Genomic DNA, 20,833 nt, shown 5'->3' on the forward strand with positions numbered 1-20,833 from the left:
ACTGGCATCTATAGGCAATGACTGGCAATCTATAGGCAAAGACGGGCAATCTATAGGCAAAGACTGGCAATCTATAGGCAGAGACTGGCAATCTATAGGCAAAGACTGGCATCTATAGGCAATGACTGGCAATCTATAGGCAAAGACTGGCATCTATAGGCAAAGACTGGCAATCTATAGGCAAAGACTGGAATCTATAGGCAAAGACTGGCAATTAATGTTATTTATGTTAATATTGTAGGAACAATAACCAAATTACATGAACTTCCAGTTTTTTAAAATTTTAAAGAATAATCTAAACAGAGCCAAAACCTTTAAGGAGAATTTCTGTATCTCACACGTTGGTTGGTTGATAGTAGAAGTTCTCTCTATGAAAGTATCATTATAATTGATAGAAGAGATACTTACTCCAGGATGTGGATGTGAAGGTCGGGCTGACAGCTGCCTCCGCTGCCACAGACTTGGAAGGGAATCTACAGAAACCATAGGAAACAAATGTCACTGATCTTACAGGTAATGCACCTAGGGCCCGAAATGTCAGCTCACCTGGGAAGTGATAGGGGCAGTATGTACTTGTGATATGAGACCCTGTGTCCCCCTGTGTAACCCTCTGTCCTCCTACATGTCCTCCTGTGTAACCCGCTGCCCCGCTATCCTCCTACATGTCCTCCCGTGTAACCCGCTGTCCCTCTGTCCTCCTACATGTCCTCCTGTGTAACCAGCTGCCACTCTGTCCTCCTACATGTCCTCCTGTGTAACCAGCTGCCACTCTGTCCTCCTACATGTCCTCCTGTGTAACCGCTGTCCTCCTACATGTCCTCCTGTGTAACCCGCTGTCCCTCTGTCCTCCTACATGTCCTCCTGTGTAACACGCTGTCCCTCTGTCCTCCTACATGTCCTCCTGTGTAACCCGCTGCCCCTCTGTCCTCCTACATCTCCTCCTGTGTAACCCGCTGTCCCTCTGTCCTCCTACATGTCCTCCTGTGTAACCCGCTGTCCCTCCGTCCTCCTACATGTCCTCCTGGGTAACCCGCTGTCCTCCTGTCCTCCTACATGTCCTCCTGGGTAACCCGCTGTCCTCCTGTCCTCCTACATGTCCTCCTCTGTAACCCGCTACCACTCTGTCCTCCTACATGTCCTCCTGTGTAACCCGCTGTCCCTCCGTCCTCCTACATGTCCTCCTGGGTAACCCGCTGTCCTCCTGTCCTCCTACATGTCCTCCTGGGTAACCCGCTGTCCCTCTGTCCTCCTACATGTCCTCCTCTGTAACCCGCTACCACTCTGTCCTCCTACATGTCCTCCTGTGTAACCTGCTGTCCCTCTGTCCTCCTACATGTCCTCCTGTGTAACCCGCTGTCCCTCTGTCCTCCTACATGTCCTCCTGTGTAACCCGCTGTCCCTCTGTCCTCCTACATGTCCTCCTGTGTAACCCGCTGTCCCTCTGTCCTCCTACATGTCCTCCTGTGTAACCCGCTGTCCTCCTACATTCCTACATGTCCTCCTGTGTAACCCGCTGTCCCTCTGTCCTCCTACATGTCCTCCTGTGTAACCCGCTGTCCCTTTGTCCTCCTACATGTCCTCCTGTGTAACCCGCTGTCCCTCTGTCCTCCTACATGTCCTCCTGTGTAACCCGCTGTCCCTCTGTCCTCCTACATGTCCTCCAGTGTAACCCGCTGTCCCTCTGTCCTCCTACATTCCTACATGTCCTCCTGTGTAACCCGCTGTCCCTCTGTCCTCCTACATGTCCTCCTGTGTAACCAGCTGCCACTCTGTCCTCCTACATGTCCTCCTGTGTAACCCGCTGTCCCTCTGTCCTCCTACATTTCTACATGTCCTCCTGTGTAACCCGCTGTCCCTCTGTCCTCCTACATGTCCTCCTGTGTAACCCGCTGTCCCTCTGTCCTCCTACATGTCCTCCTGTGTAACCCGCTGTCCCTCTGTCCTCCTACATGTCCTCCTGTGTAACCCGCTGTCCCTCTGTCCTCCTACATGTCCTCCTGTGTAACCCGCTGTCCCTCTGTCCTCCTACATGTCCTCCTGTGTAACCCGCTGTCCCTCTGTCCTCCTACATGTCCTCCTGTGTAACCCGCTGTCCCTCTGTCCTCCTACATGTCCTCCTGTGTAACCCGCTGTCCCTCTGTCCTCCTACATTCCTACATGTCCTCCTGTGTAACCTGCTGTCCCTCTGTCCTCCTACATGTCCTCCTGTGTAACCCGCTGCCCCTCTGTCCTCCTACATCTCCTCCTGTGTAACCCTCTGTCCCTCTGTCCTCCTACATGTCCTCCTGTGTAACCCGCTGTCCCTCTGTCCTCCTACATGTCCTCCTGTGTAACCCGCTGCCCCTCTGTCCTCCTACATGTCCTCCTGTGTAACCAGTTGTCCCTCTGTCCTCCTACATGTCCCCCTGTGTAACCCGCTGCCCCTCTGTCCTCCTGTGTAACCCGCTGTCCTCCTGTCCTCCTACATGTCCTCCTGTGTAACCCGCTGTCCCTCTGTCCTCCTACATTCCTACATGTCCTCCTGTGTAACCCGCTGTCCTCCTGTCCTCCTACATGTCCTCCTGTGTAACCCGCTGTCCTCCTGTCCTCCTACATGTCCTCCTGTGTAACCCGCTGTCCCTCTGTCCTCCTACATGTCCTCCTGTGTAACCTGCTGTCCCTCTGTCCTCCTACATGTCCTCCTGTGTAACCCGCTGTCCCTCTGTCCTCCTACATGTCCTCCTGTGTAACCCGCTGTCCCTCTGTCCTCCTACATGTCCTCCTGTGTAACCCGCTGTCCCTCTGTCCTCCTACATTCCTACATGTCCTCCTGTGTAACCCGCTGTCCTCCTGTCCTCCTACATGTCCTCCTGTGTAACCCGCTGTCCTCCTACATGTCCTCCTGTGTAACCCGCTGCCCCTCTGTCCTCCTACATCTCCTCCTGTGTAACCCTCTGTCCCTCTGTCCTCCTACATGTCCTCCTGTGTAACCCGCTGTCCCTCTGTCCTCCTACATGTCCTCCTGTGTAACCCGCTGTCCCTCTGTCCTCCTACCTGTCCTCCTTTGTAACCCGCTTCCCCTCTGTCACTCAGAATAAATTATGTGTACCGTAATGACACTATTAGAAAGCGTATCAGCAGAGATCTTTATTACTCCGTACTGAGGATGACCCAGGATGGGAACTCTATAGACTCTGCTTCAGTTAATGTTAGCATATAACCTCAAAAAGTACATGAAGATTCCAGGAAAGGAGAGGAGGATAATGTAGTATTGACCCTCCTCTCCTTTCCTGTAAAGAGTTTATTTCAGAAAGGTGACCTGGTGACTAAACCATCTTGTATAAGCTAAGAAACCTCCTTTCTGTTTTTATGTACGTTGTTTTCCAGTCAGTTTATGTGCAAAATAAAGACTTTTAGTTTACAAAAATGCTGCACTATAGAAACTTCATGTACCTTTTGAGGTTATATGCTAACATTAACTGAAGCAGAGGCTATAGAGTTCCCATCCTGGGTCATCCTCATCCCATCACGGTTACAGGACTTTCTTCGGGCTGCACCCACTCTATGGAATGCCCTACTACGCACAATAAGACTTTCCTCTAGTCTCCAATCCTTCAAGCGATCCCTGAAAACTCACCTCTTCAGACAAGCTTATCAGATTGCAGAATCTCCCACATAACCTTCATAGCTTCCATATCTAATTACATCCCCTCTCATAGTCCACACATAACCTCACACATTGTCTTTCACATACTCCTGACATTTGGTCGACATTCCTGTGTGACTGGATCATGCAGCCAACCAAGATACTCTGCCTCCTGGCTGGACCAAAACTGCAATATATAGCACCTATCCTTGTGTATCAATGCCTATTTCCTATTTCCCTATAGATTGTAAGCTAGCGAGCAGGGCCTTCCTACCTATATATCTGTCTGTTATTACCCAGTTTTGTTCTATTAATGTTTACAATTGTAAAGCGCAACGTTATATGCTGCACTATATATAACAGGTTTTATTTCTGCCGTTTCACCTAACGGTGTTTTGAGAAGCTGGACTGCCACTCGCGGAAGGTGGTGGGAAGTGTGACCGAGCCAATTAGAGACTGTGGTTTTCCGGTACTACAATCAAGTTTGGTCCCTAAAGACTTTGGTTGGCGTCTATACTCTAATTTTGTGACGCTCTTCGAATTTGAATATCTCAGACTAATTAAGATATTCATGTGATTCCAATCAGCAATAAATTACAGAATATAAATAAAATAAAACTGTAAAAAAATTTGATGGAAAAAAATAAATAAAATGTGACAGAAACCATAATAAATGCTTTGGTATAGCGAACGAATCAGAACACAGAGCCGGCACAGTGACTAGGGGGAAGCGGGGTAGGGGTGACCGCCGCCAGCTGCTGTTCTCACGCACTACTGGTGGTCTGTGCTCTCACATGGATCCGGCGCCCTAGCCATGTGCAGACACTGTTTACGTTCTATTAGCTTGATTGATATTTTCGATGGTGGTCAATATAGGAAAGAAAAAACGACAAAAGGACGTAATGGAAACAAGTCAAATTTCCTTAGGTGTGTATAGAAGAAACAGGACGGTGAGGTAGATTCTCCCAGAACTAGGATAGATTCTCACCACCGCTACTATATATAATACGGCGTACCGAAAACTCACTTCAACTTTAAGTGGCAAAAATATATATGGGTATCTTTACATCACTACGTGTGGGTAGTACGAATGCTGGAGTACCCCAACTCACATGTATTTTTAGGGGGATCCGCCTATAAAGGTATCTTTAATTAACCAGATGGCGTAGTGAATCTCACAGATACGGCAAAGGTGATAATTTTTATTCCAAGTAGTAGTTTCTCGATATATAAAAAAAAGCTTGTAAAACCAATAATCAATGTGAACAAAAAACTTGACAGTGCATGTCAGAGCAGAAACCAAGCATGAAGTCCAAGGAATTGTCTGTATGTCTCCGAGACAGGATTGTCTCGAGGCACAATTCTGGGGAAGGGTACAGAAAAATATCTGTGGCTTTGAAGGTCCCAATGAGCACAGTGGCCTCCATCATCCGTAAATGGAAGAAGTTCGGAACCACCAGGACTCTTCCTCTAAACTGAGGGATCGAGGGAGAAGGGCCCTAGTCAGGGAGGTGACCAAGAACCCGATGGTCACTCTGTCAGAGCTACAGCATTTCTCTGTGGAAAGAGGAGAACCTTCCAGAAGGACAACCATCTCTGCAGCAATTCACCAATCAGGCCTGTATGGTAGAGTGGCCAGATGAAATCCAGTCCTTAGTAAAAAGCACATGGCAGCCCGCCTGGAGTTTGCCAAAATGCACCTGAAGGACTCTCAGACCATGAGCGACAAAGATTAAACTCTTTGGCGTGAATGCCAGGCGTTATGTTTGGAGGAAACCAGGCACCACTCATCACCAGGCCAATACCATCCCTACAGTGAAGCATGGTGGTGGCAGCATCATGCTGTGGGGATGTTTTTCAGTGGCAGGAACTAGGAGACTAGTCAGGATAGAGGGAAAGATGAATGCAGCAATGTACAGAGACATACTGGATGAAAACCTGCTCCGGAGCGCTCAACCTCAGAATGGGTGCGAAGGTTCACCTTTCAGCAGGACAACAACCCTAAGCACACAGCCAAGATATCAAAGGAGTGGCTTCAGGACAACTCTGTGAGTGTCCTTGAGTGGCCCAGCCAGGGCCCAGACTTGAATCCGATTGAACATCTCTGGAGAGTTCTGAAAATGGCTGTGCCCCGACGCTTCCCATCCAAACTGATGGAGCATGAGAGGTGCTGCAAAGAGGAACGGGTGAACCTGCCCAAAGATAGGTGTGCCAAGCTTGTGGAATCATATTCAAAAATACTTGAGGCTGTAATTGCTGCCAAAGGTGCATCAACAAAGTATTGAGCAAAGGCTGTGAATACTTATGTACGTGCTATTTCTTAGGGTTTTTTTAATTAAATTTGCAAAAATCGCAAAAAAACTTCTTACACGTTGTCATTATGGGGTATTGTGTGTAGGATTTTCAGGACAAAAATTAATTTATTCCATTTTGGAATAAGGGTTTAACATAACAAAATGTGGAAAAAGTGAAGCGCTGTGAATACTTTCCGGATGCACTGTATATGTAGTACGGCGTTTCGGATGCAGTGTATAAGCGCTGGTGAGGATCTATTCTAGTTCTGGGAGAGTCTACCTCACCGTCCTGTTTCTTCTATACACACCTAAGGAAATTTGACTTGTTTCCATTACGTTATTACACATTATCAATGAAGCTAACAGGACCGTTGCTTGGTGACGACCTGTGGTATAAGTATAATTTGCTGTTACTAGGATCTTGTATCAGTCCAGATTCCATCACTCTATCATTTATTTCTCAGATTGTCATTATATGTATCGCCTTTCATCTCTTACAACTTTTTTTTAACTTATTTATTGATTCTTAGCCTGATTGGACAGGTGTTAGTATAGAGGATCGGGCAGGTGTTAGTATAGAGGAGTGGGCAGGTGTTAGTATAGAGGAGTAGGCAGGTGTTAGTATAGAGGATCGGGCAGGTGTTAGTATAGAGGAGTGGGCAAGTGTTAGTATAGAGGATCGGGCAAGTGTTAGTATAGAGGAGTGGGCAGGTGTTAGTATAGAGGAGTGGGCAGGTGTTAGTATAGAGGAGTGGGCAGGTGTTAGTATAGAGGAGTGGGCAGGTGTTAGTATAGAGGAGTGGGCAGGTGTTAGTATAGAGGATTGGGCAGGAGTTAGTATAGAGGAGTGGGCAGGTATAGAGGATCGGGCAGGTGTTAGTATAGAGGAGTGGGCAGGTGTTAGTATAGAGGAGTGGGCAGGTGTTAGTATAGATGAGTGGGCAGGTGTTAGTATAGAGGATCGGGCAGGTGTTAGTATAGAGGAGTGGGCAGGTGTTGGTAAAGAGGATTGGGCAGGTGTTAGTATAGAGGATTGGGCAGGAGTTAGTATAGAGGAGTGGGCAGGTATAGAGGATCGGGCAGGTGTTAGTATAGAGGAGTGGGCAGGTGTTGGTAAAGAGGATTGGGCAGGTGTTAGTATAGAGGATTGGGCAGGAGTTAGTATAGAGGAGTGGGCAGGTATAGAGGATTGGGCAGGTGTTAGTATAGAGGAGTGGGCAGGTGTTAGTATAGAGGAGTAGGCAGGTGTTAGTATAGAGGATCGGGCAGGTGTTAGTATAGAGGAGTGGGCAGGTGTTGGTAAAGAGGATTGGGCAGGTGTTAGTATAGAGGATTGGGCAGGAGTTAGTATAGAGGAGTGGGCAGGTATAGAGGATCGGGCAGGTGTTAGTATAGAGGAGTGGGCAGGTGTTAGTATAGAGGAGTAGGCAGGTGTTAGTATAGAGGATCGGGCAGGTGTTAGTATAGAGGAGTGGGCAAGTGTTAGTATAGAGGATCGGGCAAGTGTTAGTATAGAGGAGTGGGCAGGTGTTAGTATAGAGGAGTGGGCAGGTGTTAGTATAGAGGAGTGGGCAGGTGTTAGTATAGAGGAGTGGGCAGGTGTTAGTATAGAGGATTGGGCAGGAGTTAGTATAGAGGAGTGGGCAGGTATAGAGGATCGGGCAGGTGTTAGTATAGAGGAGTGGGCAGGTGTTAGTATAGAGGAGTGGGCAGGTGTTAGTATAGATGAGTGGGCAGGTGTTAGTATAGAGGATCGGGCAGGTGTTAGTATAGAGGAGTGGGCAGGTGTTGGTAAAGAGGATTGGGCAGGTGTTAGTATAGAGGATTGGGCAGGAGTTAGTATAGAGGAGTGGGCAGGTATAGAGGATCGGGCAGGTGTTAGTATAGAGGAGTGGGCAGGTGTTGGTAAAGAGGATTGGGCAGGTGTTAGTATAGAGGATTGGGCAGGAGTTAGTATAGAGGAGTGGGCAGGTATAGAGGATTGGGCAGGTGTTAGTATAGAGGATCGGGCAGGTGTTAGTATAGAGGATCGGGCAGGTGTTAGTATAGAGGATCGGGCAAGTGTTAGTATAGAGGAGTGGGCAGGTGTTAGTATAGAGGATCGGGCAGGTGTTAGTATAGAGGATCGGGCAGGTGTTAGTATAGAGGATCGGGCAGGTGTTAGTATAGAGGATCGGGCAGGTGTTAGTATAGAGGAGTGGGCAGGTGTTCGTATAGAGGAGTGGGCAGGTGTTAGTATAGAGGAGTGGGCAGGTGTTAGTATAGAGGATCGGGCAGGTGTTAGTATAGAGGAGTGGGCAGGTGTTAGTATAGAGGAGTGGGCAGGTGTTAGTATAGAGGAGTGGGCAGGTGTTAGTATAGAGGAGTGGGCAGGTGTTGGTAAAGAGGATTGGGCAGGTGTTAGTATAGAGGATTGGGCAGGAGTTAGTATAGAGGAGTGGGCAGGTGTTAGTATAGAGGAGTAGGCAGGTGTTAGTATAGATGAGTGGGCAGGTGTTAGTATAGAGGATCGGGCAGGTGTTAGTATAGAGGAGTGGGCAGGTGTTGGTAAAGAGGAGTGGGCAGGTGTTGGTAAAGAGGAGTGGGCAGGTGTTAGTATAGAGGATTGGGCAGACACATTTATCTTTTGTGCCAGAAACCACTATTTTTTTCAGTATTTGCACTGTTTACGTTCTGCCCAGTTCAGCTCCTTATTGACCGCCTGGCTGCATAACGTAGCTATTACATAACAGAGGGCGCGAGGGCGGCACAGCACGTGAGGCTGCTGCAGTAGGGGCGCTCTTCTCTTACCTACTTTCTCCAACACGTTTCTCTGCTTTCCACGAGAGCTTCTTGGAGGGGCTGATTGGGGGGAGGCTGGGAGACAGTAAGGTGTAATTACAGTGCAATATCATTTGCATCTATAGGGGCTCAGCTTGCAATACCCCCTGGAAATGGCCCATTTTGCTTCAGCGTCCATGGCCAAATATATCATCGCACACACAAAAGGTTACAATAAAAAAAATCCCAAAAACCCATAAAAGGGCGTGGATTAGCTGGTTATGTGTCACACACATCTTTTATTCCCCGATTCTGTCATATTAACATGTGATCTAGCCATTCTCTATCGAAGTATTTTACATACGTATGTTCTGGGCTCAAAACGGCAAAATGTTCGCCACGGGCATACTGGTATTTTCATAACAGACACTAGGAACTGTCATGGGCTCCAGGGTGACCCCATGTTTTGCCAACCTATATATGGATACACAGCAAATGCTCCCTAAATATCCAACTCCCCCAGTGCAATGCAGAAGGTGCTTCTATCATCCCGCAAGTTACTGCCCTGACCATCACCCCAACATGTTTTCATCCGGCATTTACTGACCACCACCTAATCATGCTGCATATAAAGGTTCTCTATGTACCTGCGTGGTGTCATTCAGACTGCTCGAGGGAGAGAGGAGCCACTGAGAGACATCTTGGCTCGGATAGAGTGTAAGAGACATGTGCACAGGAGAGACATCTTCCAGAGAGCAATCCTGAAACAGAGAAAGAGACATCAGACATAAAAATCTACTATAAAAGATTCACTTAGTAGTGAACTACAGTCGCAAACCCCCCCACGCACTGCGCTCTGCCGAGGACGCCACCTCTCTCCAAGCTGATCTCCCATCTCACTAATACCCAATGCATCTGCTGCTCCCAGCTACTGGAACTATCTCCCCCATAGACTCAAATGGGTTCTCAAGACATATTTCTTCACTAGAGCCTACCAGCTCTCATCCTAACCCTCCCCTTTCTGTCCAAGCACACTGACTCCTCTCACTGTGTCTGTCCCTCTCCCTATAGAGTCAGCTCTCATCCTAACCCTCCCCTTTCTGTCCAAGCACACTGACTCCTCTCACTGTGTCTGTCCCTCTCCCTATAGAGTCAGCTCTCATCCTAACCCTCCCCTTTCTGTCCTAGCACACTGACTCCTCTCACTGTGTCTGTCCCTCTCCCTATAGAGAGTCAGCTCTCATCCTAACCCTCCCCTTTCTGTCCTAGCACACTGACTCCTCTCACTGTGTCTGTCCCTCTCCCTATAGAGTCAGCTCTCATCCTAACCCTCCCCTTTCTGTCCTAGCACACTGACTCCTCTCACTGTGTCTGTCCCTCTCCCTATAGAGTCAGCTCTCATCCTAACCCTCCCCTTTCTGTCCTAGCACACTGACTCATCTCACTGTGTCTGTCCCTCTCCCTATAGAGTCAGCTCTCATCCTAACCCTCCCCTTTCTGTCCTAGCACACTGACTCCTCTCACTGTGTCTGTCCCTCTCCCTATAGAGTCAGCTCTCATCCTAACCCTCCCCTTTCTGTCCAAGCACACTGACTCCTCTCACTGTGTCTGTCCCTCTCCCTATAGAGTCAGCTCTCATCCTAACCCTCCCCTTTCTGTCCAAGCACACTGACTCCTCTCACTGTGTCTGTCCCTCTCCCTATAGAGTCAGCTCTCATCCTAACCCTCCCCTTTCTGTCCTAGCACACTGACTCCTCTCACTGTGTCTGTCCCTCTCCCTATAGAGTCAGCTCTCATCCTAACCCTCCCCTTTCTGTCCAAGCACACTGACTCCTCTCACTGTGTCTGTCCCTCTCCCTATAGAGTCAGCTCTAACCCTCCCCTTTCTGTCCTAGCACACTGACTCCTCTCACTGTGTCTGTCCCTCTCCCTATAGAGTCAGCTCTCATCCTAACCCTCCCCTTTCTGTCCAAGCACACTGACTCCTCTCACTGTGTCTGTCCCTCTCCCTATAGAGTCAGCTCTCATCCTAACCCTCCCCTTTCTGTCCTAGCACACTGACTCCTCTCACTGTGTCTGTCCCTCTCCCTATAGAGTCAGCTCTCATCCTAACCCTCCCCTTTCTGTCCAAGCACACTGACTCCTCTCACTGTGTCTGTCCCTCTCCCTATAGAGAGTCAGCTCTCATCCTAACCCTCCCCTTTCTGTCCAAGCACACTGACTCCTCTCACTGTGTCTGTCCCTCTCCCTATAGAGAGTCAGCTCTCATCCTAACCCTCCCCTTTCTGTCCTAGCACACTGACTCCTCTCACTGTGTCTGTCCCTCTCCCTATAGAGAGTCAGCTCTCATCCTAACCCTCCCCTTTCTGTCCTAGCACACTGACTCATCTCACTGTGTCTGTCCCTCTCCCTATAGAGAGTCAGCTCTCATCCTAACCCTCCCCTTTCTGTCCTAGCACACTGACTCATCTCACTGTGTCTGTCCCTCTACCTATAGAGAGTCAGCACCGCACTGTATCTGTATGTGCTCTCTGTACTGCACCGCGCTGTACCTGTATGTGCTCTCTGTACTGCACCACGCTGTATCTGTATGTGCTCTCTGTACTGCACCACGCTGTAACTGCATGTGCTCTCTGTACTGCACCGCGCTGTATCTGTATGTGCTCTCTGTACTGCACCACGCTGTATCTGTATGTGCTCTCTGTACTGCACCGCACTGTATATGTATGTGTTCTCTGTACTGCACCACGCTGTACCACGCTGCAGCCAGTGAGACCTTACCTGGAGCAGGACGGGGGCAGCCAGTGAGACCTTACCTGGAGCAGGACGGAGTAACGCTGGCACTCAGCTCCTGGGAGTTGGATTGTGATAGTTTTGCTTATCTGCCTCTGGTTGTTCTTGAAGGACATTCGGCTGACAGGTCGCTCAGAATCGAGAATGAGAGTGTACTGCAGCAACACATTCAGGGGCCCTATGAGACAGAGGATAAGCGTGAGACCCAGGGGCCCCGTGAGACAGAGGATAAGCGTGAGACCCAGGGGCCCTGTGAGACAGAGGATAAGCGTGAGACTCAGGGGCCCTGTGAGACAGAGGATAAGCGTGAGACTCAGGGGCCCTGTGAGACAGAGAAGCGTGAGACTCAGGGGCCCTGTGAGACAGAGGAGAAGCGTGAGACTCAGGGGTCCTGTGAGACAGAGGATAAGCGTGAGACTCAGGGGCCCTGTGAGAGAGGATAAGCATGAGACTCAGGGGCCCTATGAGACAGAGGATAAGCATGAGACGCAGGGGCCCTATTAGACAGAGGATAAGCGTGAGACTCAGGGGCCCTGTGAGACAGAGGATAGAGTGAGACTCAGGGGCCATATGAGACAGAGGATAAGTATGAGACAGAGGATAAGCGTGAGACTCAGGGGCCATATGAGACAGAGTATAAGCGTGAGACCCAGGGGCCCTAGGAAAAGAATGAAGGAAGGTTGGATAGGAGCATTATAAAAGAGGGGCATTGTAGTAGTGTGGGTTTACTGAGGGGCAGTGAGGGAGGATAGAGGGGCACTGTAGTAGTACGGGATTAGAGAGGGGCAGCGTGGGATTAGAGAGGGGCACTGTAGTAGTATGGGATTAGAGAGGGGCACTGTAGTAGTATGGGATGAGAGAGGGGCACTGTAGTAGTATGGCATTAGAGAGGGGAACTGTAGTAGTATGGGATTAGAGAGGGGCACTGTAGCAGTATGGGATTAGAGAGGGGTACTGCAGTAGTATGGGATTAGAGAGGGGCACTGTAGTAGTATGGGATTAGAGAGGGGTACTGTAGTAGAATGAGATTAGAGAGGGGCACTGTAGTAGTATGGGATTAGAGAGGGGCACTGTACTAGTATGGGATTAGAGAGGGGCAGCGTGGGAGGAGAGAGGGGCACTGTAGTAGTATGGGATTAGAGAGGGGCAGCGTGGGAGGAGAGAGGGGCACTGTAGTATTCTGGGATTACAGAGGGGCACTGTAGTAGTCTGGGATTACAGAGGGGCACTGTAGTAGTCTGGGATTAGAGAGGGGCACTGGAGGAGTACGGAATTAGAGAGGGGCATTATAGGAGGAGACAGGGGCACTAGTATGGGATTAGAGTGGGGCACTGTAGTAGTATGGGAGTAGAGAGGGGCACTGTAGTAGTCTGGGATTACAGAGGGGCACTGTAGTAGGCTGGGATTTGAGAGGGGCAGTGTGGGAGGAGAGAGGGGCATTGTAGTAGAATGGGATTAGAGAGGGGCACTGTAGGAGTATGGAATTAGAGAGGGGCAGTATGGGAGGAGAGAGGGGCACTGTAGTATGGGATTAGAGTGGGGCACTGTAGTAGCATGGGATTAGAGAGGGGCAGCGTGGGATTAGAGAGGGGCACTGTAGTAGTATGGGATTACAGAGGGGCACTGTAGTAGTCTGGGATTACAGAGGGGCACTGTAGTAGTCTGGGATTACAGAGGGGCACTGTAGTAGTCTGGGATTACAGAGGGGCAGCGTGGGAGGAGAGAGGGGCACTGTAGTAGTATGGGAGTAGAGAGGGGTAGCGTGGGAGGAGAGAGGGGCACTGTAGTAGTATGGGAGTAGAGAGGGGCACTGTAGTAGTATGGGATTACAGAGGGGCACTGTAGTAGGCTGGGATTAGAGAGGGGCAGCGTGGGAGGAGAGAGGGGCACTGTAGTAGAATGGGATTAGAGAGGGGCACTGTAGGAGTATGGAATTAGAGAGGGGCAGTATGGGAGGAGAGAGGGGTACTGTAGTATGGGATTAGAGTAGGGCATTGCAGTAGCATGGGATTAGAGAGGGGCAGCGTGGGATTACAGAGGGGCACTGTAGTATGTCTGAGATTACAGAGGGGCACTGTAGTAGTCTGGGATTACAGAGGGGCACTGTAGTATGTCTGAGATTACAGAGGGGCACTGTAGTAGTATGGGATTAGAGAGGGGCACTGTAGCAGTATGGGATTAGAGAGGGGTACTGCAGTAGTATGGCATTAGAGAGGGGCACTGTAGTAGTATGGGATTAGAGAGGGGTACTGTAGTAGTATGGCATTAGAGAGGGGCACTGTAGTAGTATGGCATTAGAGAGGGGCACTGTAGTAGCATGGGATTAGAGAGGGGCACTGTAGCAGTATGGGATTAGAGAGGGGTACTGCAGTAGTATGGGATTAGAGACGGGCACTGTAGCAGTATGGGATTAGAGAGGGGTACTGTAGTAGTATGGGATTAGAGAGGGGCACTGTAGTAGTATGGGATTAGAGAGGGGTAGCGTGGGAGGAGAGAGGGGCAGTGTAGTAGTATGGGATTAGAGAGGGGCAGCATGGGAGGAGAGAGCAGCACTGTAGTCTGGGATTAGAGAGGGGCAGCGTGGGAGGAGAGAGGGGCACTGTAGTAGTATGGGATTAGAGAGGGGCAGCGTGGGAGGAGAGAGTAGCACTGTAGTAGTATGGGATTAGAGAAGGGCAGCGTGGGAGGAGAGAGGGCACTGTAGCAGTTTGGGAGGAGAGAGGGGCACTGTAGTAGTATGGGATTAGAGAGGGGCAGCATGGGAGAAGAGAGGGGCAGTTTGGGAGGAGAGAGGGGGGCAGTGTAGTAGTATGGGATTAGAGAGGGTCACTGTAGTAGAATGGGATTACAGAGGGGCACTGTAGTAGTCTGGGATTAGAGAGGGGCACTGTAGTAGTATGGGATTAGAGAGGGGCACTGTAGTAGTATGGGAGTAGAGATGGGCAGCGTGGGAGGAGAGAGGGGCACTGTAGTAGTATGGGAGTAGAGAGGGGCAGCGTGGGAGGAGAGAGGGGCACTGTAGTAGTATGGGATTAGAGAGGGGCAGCGTGGGAGGAGAGAGGGGCACTGTAGTATTCTGGGATTACAGAGGGGCACTGTAGTAGTCTGGGATTACAGAGGGGCACTGTAGGAGTACGGAATTAGAGAGGGGCATTATAGGAGGAGAGAGGGGCACTGTAGTATGGGATTAGAGTGGGGCACTGTAGTAGTATGGGAGTAGAGAGGGGCACTGTAGTAGTCTGGGATTACATAGGGGCACTGTAGTAGACTGGGATTAGAGAGCGGCAGCGTGGGAGGAGAGAGGGGCACTGTAGTAGAATGGGATTAGAGAGGGGTACTGCAGTAGTATGGCATTAGAGAGGGGCACTGTAGTAGTATGGGAGTAGAGAGGGGCACTGTAGTAGTCTGGGATTACATAGGGGCACTGTAGTAGACTGGGATTAGAGAGCGGCAGCGTGGGAGGAGAGAGGGGCACTGTAGTAGAATGGGATTAGAGAGGGGCACTGTAGGAGTATGGAATTAGAGAGGGGCGGTATGGGAGGAGAGAGGGGCACTGTAGTATGAGATTAGAGTGGGGCAGCATGGGATTAGAGAGGGGCGCTGTACTAGTATGGGATTAGAGAATCCCACTGTAGTAGTCTGGGATTACAGAGGGGCACTGTAGTAGTCTGGGATTACAGAGGGGCACTGTAGCATCCTGGGATTAGAGAGGGGCAGCGTGGGAGGAGAGAGGGGCACTGTAGTAGAATGGGATTAGAGAGGGGCACTGTAAGAGTATGGAATTAGAGCGGGGCAGTATGGGAGGAGAGAGGGGCACTGTAGTATGGGATTAGAGTGGGGCACTGTAGTATCATGGGATTAGAGAGGGGCAGCGTGGGATTAGAGAGGGGCACTGTACTAGTATGGGATTAGAGAGGGGCAGCGTGGGAGGAGAGAGGGGCACTGTAGTAGTATGGGATTAGAGAGGGGCAGCGTGGGAGGAGAGAGGGGCACTGTAGTATTCTGGGATTACAGAGGGGCACTGTAGTAGTCTGGGATTACAGAGGGGCACTGTAGTAGTCTGGGATTAGAGAGGGGCACTGGAGGAGTACGGAATTAGAGAGGGGCATTATAGGAGGAGACAGGGGCACTAGTATGGGATTAGAGTGGGGCACTGTAGTAGTATGGGAGTAGAGAGGGGCACTGTAGTAGTCTGGGATTACAGATGGGCACTGTAGTAGGCTGGGATTCGAGAGGGGCAGTGTGGGAGGAGAGAGGGGCATTGTAGTAGAATGGGATTAGAGAGGGGCACTGTAGGAGTATGGAATTAGAGAGGGGCAGTATGGGAGGAGAGAGGGGCACTGTAGTATGGGATTAGAGTGGGGCACTGTAGTAGCATGGGATTAGAGAGGGGCAGCGTGGGATTAGAGAGGGGCACTGTAGTAGTATGGGATTACAGAGGGGCACTGTAGTAGTCTGGGATTACAGAGGGGCACTGTAGTAGTCTGGGATTACAGAGGGGCACTGTAGTAGTCTGGGATTACAGAGGGGCACTGTAGTAGTCTGGGATTACAGAGGGGCAGCGTGGGAGGAGAGAGGGGCACTGTAGTAGTATGGGAGTAGAGAGGGGTAGCGTGGGAGGAGAGAGGGGCACTGTAGTAGTATGGGAGTAGAGAGGGGCACTGTAGTAGTATGGGATTACAGAGGGGCACTGTAGTAGGCTGGGATTAGAGAGGGGCAGCGTGGGAGGAGAGAGGGGCACTGTAGTAGAATGGGATTAGAGAGGGGCACTGTAGGAGTATGGAATTAGAGAGGGGCAGTATGGGAGGAGAGAGGGGTACTGTAGTATGGGATTAGAGTAGGGCATTGCAGTAGCATGGGATTAGAGAGGGGCAGCGTGGGATTACAGAGGGGCACTGTAGTATGTCTGAGATTACAGAGGGGCACTGTAGTAGTCTGGGATTACAGAGGGGCACTGTAGTATGTCTGAGATTACAGAGGGGCACTGTAGTAGTCTGGGATTACAGAGGGGCAGCGTGGGAGGAGAGAGGGGCACTGTAGTAGTATGGGAGTAGAGAGGGGCAGCGTGGGAGGAGAGAGGGGCACTGTAGTAGTATGGGAGTAGAGAGGGGCACTGTAGTAGTATGGGATTAGAGAGGGGCACTGTAGTAGTATGGGATTAGAGAGGGGCACTGTAGTAGTCTGGGATCACAGAGGGGCACTGTAATAGTCTGGGATTACAGAGGGGCACTGTAGTGGTATGGGAGTAGAGAGAGGCAGCGTGGGAGGAGAGAGGGGCACTGTAGTAGTATGGGAGTAGAGAGGGGCAGCGTGGGAGGAGAGAGGGGCACTGTAGTAGTATGGGAGTAGAGAGGGGCAGCATGGGAGGAGAGAGGGGCACTGTAGTAGAATGGGATTAGAGAGGGGCACTGTAGGAGTACGGAATTAGAGAGGGGCATTATGGGAGGAGAGAGGGGCACTGTAGTATGGGATTAGAGTGGAGCACTGTAGTAGCAAGGGATTAGAGAGGGGCATCGTGGGATTAGAGAGGGGCACTGTAGTAGTATGGGATTAGAGAGGGGCACTGTAGTAGGATGGGATTAGAGAGGGGCAGTATAGGAAATTGGCGGATTAGAGGGGCATGTGGCAGGAATTATAGGCAGTTGATGTATAAATGTAGTTGTATAACTGGCTGTACATGGCTTTATATTGGTAATAGTACAGTGTGATGTCTGTATATAATGCTCAGTGCATAGATCACTCAATGTCCAGGATGAAGGTCAGTATTGTGTCCTGTCGTTACCTGGTGTGACCTGACAATGAGCATTACACAAGCTCTATTATCTTGGGGTCCCAGCTCATGTGGCTCCTGCCTCCATCTTGGTGTAACAATCTTGGGGGTCTATTCACTAAGCCTTAGAAAGAGATAACAATGGAGAAAAATAAGTACCAGCCAATCAGCTCCTAACTTATTTTTCAAACACAGTCTGTAAAGTGACAGGAGCTGATTGGCTGGTACTTCTATTTCTCCATTGTATCTCTCTCCAAGGGATATATTTAGAGAGAGATGTTGCCCATACCAATCAGATTCTACTTAACATCTAGAAGATAATAGCTATGGGCAACATCCCCACTTCTAAAAACTCACTTTAGTAAATATACCCCAAGGCTTAGTAAATATACCCCAAGGCTTAGTAAATATAGCCCAAGGCTTAGTAAATATACCCCAAGGCTTAGTGAATATACCCCTTGGTGCTGAGATTTGAGCCCTATTGGGGTTGGTGTCAGCACATAAGAAATCTGTGAGTTGCAGGGAAATATCAGGGACACATGCTCTGAGGACGCTACATGTAACAGATAACATGTGATAACCTGTGTATACGGGGGTCAGGACTTGGCGGGTCACACACGCCTCTAAGGTCACCTCCTCTCTCCCACAGCCGCTCTCCTCCACATTGGGAATGGGGATATTTAGAGGGCTGGCAGATATGTTCACATCCACTCCCAGCAGTGGTCGGGACCTGTATACCACATGGGAAAGTGGGAAAATCATTTGTATTAATAGAAATTAAAGCTGCTGACAATCCAGACTCTCCATAGCCACATAGTACAACCTGTGCAGAGTGACGTGACCCCAAGATCCCACGACAATATCAGTCAGTCCATCCCGTGTCATATCCAAGACTCCATGAATGGACAGACCAAAACCTTGGCTCCCTGGAGGACCCTGTATGCGCTGGAGACAGACAGAGATGGAGATGAATACTCTGCACAGGCGTCATACCCCTGAGCCCTAGGCTCTCATCCATCTGACCTCCCCACCATCCCTCTGTCTAGGCTCTCATCCATCTGACCTGCCCTCCATCCCCCTGTCTAGGCTCCCACCCATCTGTCCTGCCCTCCATCCCCCTGTCTAGGCTCTCATCCATCTGTCCTGCCCTCCATCCCCCTATCTAGGCTCTCATCCATCTGACCTCCCCACCATCCCTCTGTCTAGGCTCTCATCCATCTGACCTGCCCTCCATCCCCCTGTCTAGGCTCCCACCCATCTGTCCTGCCCTCCATCCCCCTGTCTAGGCTCTCATCCATCTGTCCTGCCCTCCATCCCCCTATCTAGGCTCTCATCCATCTGACCTGCCCTCCATCCCCTGATCTAGGCTCTCATCCATCTGTCCTGCCCTCCATCCCCCTATCTAGGCTCTCATCCATCTGACCTGCCCTCCATCCCCTGATCTAGGCTCTCATCCATCTGACCTGCCCTCCATCCCCCTGTCTAGGCTCTCATCCATCTGTCCTGCCCTCCATCCCCCTATCTAGGCTCTCATCCATCTGACCTGCCCTCCATCCCCTGATCTAGGCTCTCATCCATCTGTCCTGCCCTCCATCCCCCTATCTAGGCTCTCATCCATCTGACCTGCCCTCCATCCCCTGATCTAGGCTCTCATCCATCTGACCTGCCCTCCATCCCCCTGTCTAGGCTCTCATCCATCTGACCTGCCCTCCATCCCCCTATTTAGGCTCTCATCCATCTGTCCTGCCTCCATCCCTACATCTCCCTGTCCAGGCTCCCATCCATCTGACCTGCCCTCCATCCCCCTGTCTAGGCTCTCATCCATCTGACCTGCCCTCCATTCCCCTGTCTGGGCTCCCACCCATCTGTCCTGCCCTCCATCCCTACATCTCCCTGTCTAGGCTCTCATCCATATGACCTGCCCTCCATCCCCTTGTCTAGGCTCTCATCCATCTGACCTGCCCTCCATTCCCCTGTCTAGGCTCTCATCCTTCTGACCTGCCCTACATACCCCTCTCTAGGCTCTCATCCATCTGACCTGCCCTCCATACCCCTCTCTAGGCTCTCATCCATCTGACCTGCCCTCCATCCCCATGTCTAGGCTCTCATCCATCTGACCTGCCCTCCGTCCCCCTGTCTAGGCTCCCACGCATCTGTCCTGCCCTCCATCCCTACGTCTGCCTGTCCAGGTTCCCATCTATCTGACCTGCCCTCCATCCCTGTGTCTGCCTGTCCAGGTTCCCATCCATCTGACCTGCCCTCCATTCCTACGTCTGCCTGCCCAGGATCCAACCAATCTGTCCTGCCCTCCATTCCTATGTCTCCCTGTCCAGGCTCCCATCCATTTGACCTGCACTGCATCCCCCTGTCCAGGTTCCCATCCATCTGGCCTGCCCTCCATCCCTACATCTCCCTGTCCAGGCTCCCATCCATCTGACCTGCCCTCCATCCCTACATCTCCCTGTCCAGGCTCCCATCCATCTGACCTGCCGTCCATCCCTAAATCTCCCTGTCTAGGCTCCCATCCATCTGACCTGCCCTCCATCCCTACGTCTATCTTTCCAGGCTCCCATCCATCTGACCTGCCAACCATCCCTACGTCTCCCTGTCCAGGCTCCTATCCATCTGACCTGCACTGCATCGCTACATCTCCCTGTCCAGGCTCCCATCCATCTGACCTGCCCTCCATCCCTACGTCTCCCTGTCCAGGCTCCCATCCATCTGACCTGCACTGCATCCCCCTGTCCAGGTTCCCATCCATCTGGCCTGCCCTCCATCCCTATGTCTCCCTGTCCAGGCTCCCATCCATCTGACCTGCCCTCCATCCCTACGTTTCCCTGTCCAGGCTCCCATCCATCTGACCTGCCCTCCATCCCTACGTTTCCCTGTCCAGGCTCCCATCCATCTGACCTGCATTCCATCCCGATGTCTCCCTGTCCAGGCTCCCACCCATCTGTCCTGGCCTCCATCCCTAAATCTCCCGGACCAGACCAGGCCCCCATCCATCTGACCTGCCCCCCATCCCTACATCTCCCTGTCCAGGCTCCCATCCATCTGATTTGGCCTCTATCCTTACGTTTCCCTTTCCAGGCTCCCATCCATCTGACCTGCCTTCTATCCCTACATCTCCCCGTCAGGCTCACATCCATCTGACCTGCCCTCCATCCCTATGTCTCCCAGTCCAGGCTCCCATTCATCTGATTTGGCCTCTATCCCTACATCTCCCTGACCAGGCCAGGCTCCCATCCATCTGACCTGCCCTCCATCCCTACATCTCCATGTCTAAGCTCCCATCCATCTGACCTGCCCTCCATCCCTACGTCTCCCTGTCCAGGCTCCCATCCACCCGGCCTGCACTGCATCCCTACATCTCCCTGTCTAGGCTCCCATCCATCTGACCAGCACTCCATCTCTACGTCTCCCTGTCCAGGCTACCGTCGATCTGACCTGCCCTATGTCTCCCTGTCCAGGCTCCCATCCATCAGGCTTACACTGCATCTCTACATCTCTCTGTCCAAACTCCCATCCATCTGGCCTTCCCTCCATCCCTACTTCTCCCTGTCCAGGCTCCCATCTATCTGGCCTGCCCTA

General features: G+C 51.0%; 1 protein-coding gene across 2 annotated transcripts in view; it reads right to left on the reverse strand.

The window, feature by feature from the left end:
• Positions 1–404: 404 nt before the first annotated feature.
• Positions 405–20,833, reverse strand: part of LOC148454624 (integrin alpha-L-like) — a 110,308-nt gene continuing 89,879 nt past the window's right edge. Inside the window, exons 16-20 of one of the 2 annotated variants that reach the window (XM_088460689.1) lie at positions 18,066–18,187; positions 17,824–17,972; positions 11,496–11,650; positions 9,327–9,440; positions 405–473 (exon numbers count right to left, since the gene is read on the reverse strand). In XM_088460689.1, the coding sequence (XP_088316815.1) occupies positions 405–473; positions 9,327–9,440; positions 11,496–11,650; positions 17,824–17,972; positions 18,066–18,187 (609 nt within the window). Of the gene's footprint in view, positions 474–9,326; positions 9,441–11,495; positions 11,651–17,823; positions 17,973–18,065; positions 18,188–20,833 lie in introns of those variants that run through there. The other variant, XM_088460690.1, reaches the window with a different exon arrangement.

Source organism: Taudactylus pleione, unplaced genomic scaffold, assembly GCF_031769625.1.
Source record: "Taudactylus pleione unplaced genomic scaffold, aTauple2 ptg000971l, whole genome shotgun sequence".
NCBI classification, from domain to species: Eukaryota; Metazoa; Chordata; class Amphibia; order Anura; family Myobatrachidae; genus Taudactylus; species Taudactylus pleione.